We start from the raw sequence: 6000 nt of genomic DNA, 5'->3' as shown, positions 1-6000 counted from the left end.
CAGTTTTTTTTTTCCCCCCAAGGTGGGGTAGACTCTGTGATTAGGACAATGCCTCACATGGCCATGAGGGGGCAGCAGATCATTTCTCCCATCACCCAGGTGTAACTTGAGAGCTTCCTAGGATTCTTGCCAGTTTTCAAATGGTAACCGAGTGCCCACTACGTGCAGGCTCTGTGCTGGGCACTGGGGATGCAAAGCACACTAAGATATGGGGCCCTACTCTGGGGAACTCATGGAAACACATAAAGTGCCAGATAGGGCATGAAGGGCTAAGGCAGAAGGCTGCTTGGAGAACTGCAATGTCTCAAGGAGGGGAGGGGAGAATAGGGACATTACGAAGCACCTCCCAAGAGGAGATGCTTGAACTAGATCTTGAAAAATGATGGATTTTTGCCATGTACACAGCCAGGAAAACCATCCCAGGTAGGGAAGCCAAGGGGAGCATAGTACTCACTATGGGCAAGAGGTGCTAGGGAGGGAGCAGGAGAAGAGCCTTGGAAGATGATGGATCATAGAGTGCTATCCTTGGCTGCCATGCTAAGGACCCTGGACTAGAGCCATGGGAAATGAGAAACCATCATAGAGGTTTAATTAGGAGAATAACACACTCAGATTTGCACTTTTAAAAAGTTCACTGTTCTAGAGGTACCTGGATGGCTTAGTCGGCTAAGTGACCAACTCTCGATATCAGCTCAAGTCATGATCTTATGGTTCATGAGATTGAGCCCCATGTTGGGCTCTGAGCTGACAGTGTGGAGGCTGTTTGGAGTTCTCTCTCTCCCTCTTTCTACTGTCCCTCCCCTACTTATGTGTGCACGTGTACTCTCTTTCTCTCAAAATAAATAAATAAACATTAATTATTAAAAAGTAAAAAATTAATTAATTAATTAAAAAGTTCACTCTTCTAGGTCGGTGGAGGAGGGATACTCTAGGGTTATACGAAGGGCAGACCTGAAGACTGATGGCCCCTTAAGATTTACCTGAAACAGGTAGGGGTGCAAGATGATGGTAGTCTGAACAAAGATGGAAACAGTGGGTTGGGGAAGGAGAGTTGGACATGAGGTTTGGTCTCTGATTAGATGGCAGGTTTCTGGCTTCAATGGCAGGGGTGGGTGCTGGTGACAGCTGTTGAGATGAACAGAAGGGATGAGGAGAGATCTGGCAAGAAAGATGACATGTCATTGACAAGTGTGGGGCATCATGTTCAGCTCTCCATTTCATTCCTGCCATACTCGCCCAATCTAGACCCTTACCACTTCTCACTGGTTCCATGACAGAGGCTTCTTGTTAGGTTTCATCATGTTTAGTTTCTCTCACTGTTGAAATAGCTTATGGCTGCTTTCATTTATTTTCTTGTTTATTTGTTTATTATTTTAGAGAGAGTGTGTGTGAGTCAGGGAGAGGCAGAGAGAGGGGGGGGGGACAGAGAATCCCACAGAGCCAGACATGGGGCTCAGACCCATGAACCGTGAGATTATGACCTGAGCCAAAATCAAGAGGAGGGTGCTTAACTGGTTTAGCCACCCAGGTGCCCTGAGAGAGAATCTTAAGGAAGTTCTGTGCTCATCATGGAACCTGATACAGGGCTTGATCCTACGACTCTGGGATCATGACCTGAGTTGAAATCAGGAATCAGACACCCAACCAACTGAGCCACCCAGGTGCCCCATGACCTCTTTCATTTAATACATGTTTATGGATAGATAGCCTATTATGTGTAGACACTATGATAAGTTCCTTCCCCCACAGAGCTTATGGCCACTAGGGAGATGGGGATGAAGGAAGAGACAGATACCTTAAGCTGATAGTTGCAATACAGTATGAAAAATGCTCTCATGAATGAAAACATTCCAGGGTCTGAGGGGTGCATGTAACATGGATGACAGCAGTGTGGGCCAGGTACCCAGGAAGATTTCTTAGAGCAATGATATCAAGGCTCAACTGGATGAGTAGAGACTTACCCAATGAGGGAGTGGGTGGCAGTGGGGGTGGGGTTGGGCAGAAAGTGTTTAAACAAGACTGGACATAATGGGGGGGGGGCGATGACTGACCCTGAGGTGTGCAGCACAGGAGAAAACAAGTGGCTTCCATTTGAGAGCACACAGGAGAAATCATGTTCTCAGGTTTCCATTGGATGATATGGGTGCCTGGGTGGCTCAGTAAGTTAAGCATCCAACTCTTAAATTTCACCTCAGGTCATGATCTTGTGGTAGTTCGAGCCTTGAGTCAGTCTCCATTCTGTCAGTGTGGAATCCCTGCTTGAGATTCTCTCTCTCTCTCTGTGTGTGTGTCTCTCTCTCTCTGCCCCTCCCCTGCTATCTCTCTCTCTCTCAAATAAGTAAATACACTTAAAAAAATAGTTGAGGACAGAGGGAAGTTTTTGTAACACAGAAACTTTTCCAAAGGTCTTGGAGAGAAGTTGGAAGGGGTGGAGGCAGAGGGTACTTGGAGGGAAGAAGCACAGAGCAAATATGGCAACTCATTCATTGGTTCATTTTATTTAATAAGTAGGTACTGAGGACCTACTCTAGGCCAGAAATACAGTAGCGATCAAGATGAGCAAGTTTCCCAATCTCATGGAACTTATACTTTTATGGGAGAAGACATATAGTAAATAAGATAATTTCAGAGAATACAAAGTGCTATGAAGAATGGAAAATGGAAATGTAATCAGGAGTAACTGGGGGAGCTTCGATAGGTTGGGGGACCAGGGAAAACCTCTCTGAGGAGGTGGCATTGACATGTGAACTGAGTAGGAGGTGAGCATCCCTTCTAGGGAGAGGAGACAGTAAGAGCAAAGGCAAAGAGGATGTGGGAGAGTAAGTAGACATTTGGAGGGGCTTGTATTTTGGGTGGTAAGCAAGGAGAACAGTGGTGTGGGCCTGATGGGGTTTAGCCATTACAAGGTTAGGCAGAGAATTAGTTGGCCCAGTCCTTTAGTGGGCAGATGGACCCTCAGGCCTAGAGAGATTGTACTTCTGAAGGAGCTTTCTTAGTCTTTGATGGATGAGGCTAGTTTTCTGGAAGGAGTTGGAGGCTAATCTGTATCTGGATTGGTCACTTGGGTTCTGGAAGAGGCTCCAAATTCTAGGCTAGGAGCTGGCAAACTGGCCCAAGGGCGAAGTCCTTCGTTATTAGAACACAGCTCAGTTCCTTCATTTACATATTGTTGTCATTAGTTGTGTTAATGAGTTGAGTAGTTGTAACAGACCACATGGCCTGTAAAACCTGAGACACTTACTATCTTACCCTTTTATGGAAAAAGTTTGCTAAGCTTTGCCCTAGGCCGTGGCAGGAAGTTTTCTATGAGGCAATTCAAAGCTGGTCTGTATATGCTGAGAAGGTGAGGCTGTACTCTGGAGCTGGGTTTCCAAAAGCTTCAAGTCCATCTCAGGTGCTGTAAATCTGTTAGTCATTAAGCTTGTTCACATGTATGTAGGAGTGTGCTGTGAGCTGGAAGATGTAGTTCAGGCTTGAATTGGTCTTCCACGAGTGGTCTGTGGGCTCTGCCACTTGCTGCAAGAGGCATTGTCCCAAGTCACAGTTCTGTGTGTGCGATGCCCTGCTCAGTAACATTAGGCAACTGTCTGCTGCCGCCTAATAAAATTCAGATGCCTTAACCTAACTCCACATAATGGCTCTATTGTACTGTTCCAGCCTAGTTTCTAATTCTACCGAAATACTTAAATGCTCCCGCCAATCTTGACTACTCACCACTCCCCACTTTGGTGACTGAATCACTTTGGTCCGCTGATCACATTCAGTTTTTGTTCTTGGTTGTTTGGGTTCTTGTCTCATGGGCTCTAGCAGTTTTTAAACTATGTAAGGGTGAGCACCACGTCTCTGTTCATTTTTATGTGCCCAGTAGAGCTGGCTTTAGGAGAGAGTTAGGTTGGGTATTTGTTACAGTTACTTAGCACTGTTTCTTGAATGCATTTTGTACTCAAAAATATTCATCTAGCATTCAATCAAAGGTCTGCTGTATTTTTTAAAGTAATCTCTCCTCCCAACATGGGGCTCAAACTTACCACCCCTAGATCAAGAGTTGCATGCTCTATTGACTGAGGCAGCCAGGTGCCCTACGGGTCTACTTTATTAATATTTGTATCCTTGCACCTAATACTGGACACATGACAAATGAAAATGAAAAATAATGACTAAAAGTATTTCTACAAGGTGAGAGGAAAGCAATCATATTTATTAGTAGGGAGTCATTTAAGATTGTTGCCTCTGCTGTTGTAGGGTAGGTTTGGGACTCTGGAGGTTTGCATTTCCTAATTCTAAACTTGAAACTTCAGTAAATTACTAGTAGGTGGGCAAAGTCATATGAACCATGGCTGTTGGTCTAAGTATTGTACTTTTGGGTGTGATTAATTGAAAGGGAATATAAAAGTTAAAAACAATGTTTGAAGGTTATCTGTCAGCCATGATGATCGGCCCTCCAGATCCTTTTATTTGCTACAAAGTCATGAAGTAGATTTTTAGAAAAACTTTCTATTGTGGAAAATTTTAATCATACACAGAAGTCAAGAAAATAGTGTAGTCAGCCTTCCTGTACCCATCACTAAATGCACTATTTACTAACTCACAATCTTGTTTCACATACACTCCCACCCATTTCTTCCCCTCACTTATTATTTTGAAGCAAATCGCAGGAATTAAATAATTTCACCCATAAATACTCAGTATATATCTGTAAAAGATAAGGTTTCTTTTAAAAAACGTAAGCACAATACCATTATCACACCAATTACCCCACACAATTATTCTTTAATATCATCAAATATTCTTCTACCTCCAAATTTACAACTTAATATGTCTTTTTTATAGTATGTTTGTTTGAACCTGGATCCAAATAAAGTCCCACTTCATGATTGTTTGATTTGTCTCTCAGATTTTTGAACTTTGATATCCCCTTTCATCTCTTTTTTTCTCCCTGGTGATTTCTTTATTGAAGAAATAAGGCTCTTTTTCTCATATTTTAGATTTTTCTAATTATAGCTTTATGATGTTGTTTTACATGTCCCTCTGTTCTTTGTATCTACTATAAATTAGTTCGTTCTGGAGGCTTGATCAGATTCAGATTAGAGATGGGGGGAAACAGAGAAAATCATATCTGGATATCTTTGGTTTTTTGTTTTTTGTTTTTTGTTTTTTAGCGATGTTAGCAGTTGTTGATCAATTATGAATTGAAAAATGTTGGTATGGGGCACCTGGGCGGCTCATTCAGTTAAGCGTCTGACTTCAGCTCAGGTCATGATCTCATGGTTCGTGAGTTCGAGCCCCACGTCAGGCTCTGTGCTGACAGCTTGGAGCCTGGAGCCTGCTTTGGATTCTGTGTCTCCCTCTCTCTCTCCCCCTTCCCTGCTCACGCACTGTCTCTTTCTGTCTCTCAAAAGTGAATAAATGTTTAAAAAATTGTTTTAAAAAGAATCATTATGAACTCAGGAATTTAAATGCATTTGATGTATTTCAATACATTGCAATTATTAACTTTATTAATGTGCAAAATATCTCATCTTTGGCCAGAAGGCGCTATTTTTGTCTTCTTGATTTTTAGTGACTAATGATGTTAAGTGCTTTTATTATGTGCTTATTGGTTATTAATATATCTTCTTTGGAGAAATGTATATTCAGATACTTTGCCCATTTTTAAATTGAGTTTGTATGTATTATTTTTGTTTGTATTTATTATTGAGTTGTAAGAGTTCTTTAGGATATGAGTCACATATATCTATATGATTTGTAAATATGTTCTCCCATTCTATGGGTCGTCTTTTCACTTTCTTGATATGTCTTTTGAAGTGCCGAAGTTTTTAATTTGCCATTTTGTTTTCTCTTTGTGCTTTTGCTTTCTGCCTAATACAAGACCACAGAAATTTGACACCTATGTTTTCTCCGAAGTTTTTGTTCTAACATTTAGGTTAGATGTGACCCATTTGAGCTAGTTTTTATGTATGGTATGAGGTAGGTGCCCAAATAAATCCATCCCCCCATCCT

At 42.0% G+C, this 6000-nt stretch overlaps 1 protein-coding gene across 1 annotated transcript in view; it reads left to right on the top strand.

Moving 5' to 3' along the window:
* Positions 1–1875: 1875 nt before the first annotated feature.
* The window catches only part of LOC120234481 (maestro heat-like repeat-containing protein family member 1), an 82684-nt gene continuing 78559 nt past the window's right edge, over positions 1876–6000 (top strand). The window contains exon 1 of the mRNA XM_039236353.1: positions 1876–1899. Coding sequence (XP_039092284.1) covers positions 1876–1899 — 24 coding nt within the window. The remainder of the gene's footprint in view (positions 1900–6000) is intronic.

The sequence above is a fragment of the Hyaena hyaena genome, unplaced genomic scaffold (assembly GCF_003009895.1).
Source record: "Hyaena hyaena isolate Hyena2069 unplaced genomic scaffold, ASM300989v1 scaffold_108, whole genome shotgun sequence".
NCBI lineage: Eukaryota > Metazoa > Chordata > Mammalia > Carnivora > Hyaenidae > Hyaena > Hyaena hyaena.
The sequence above is the reverse complement of the archived record's forward strand: the minus strand, read 5'-3'. Positions and strand labels throughout refer to the sequence as shown.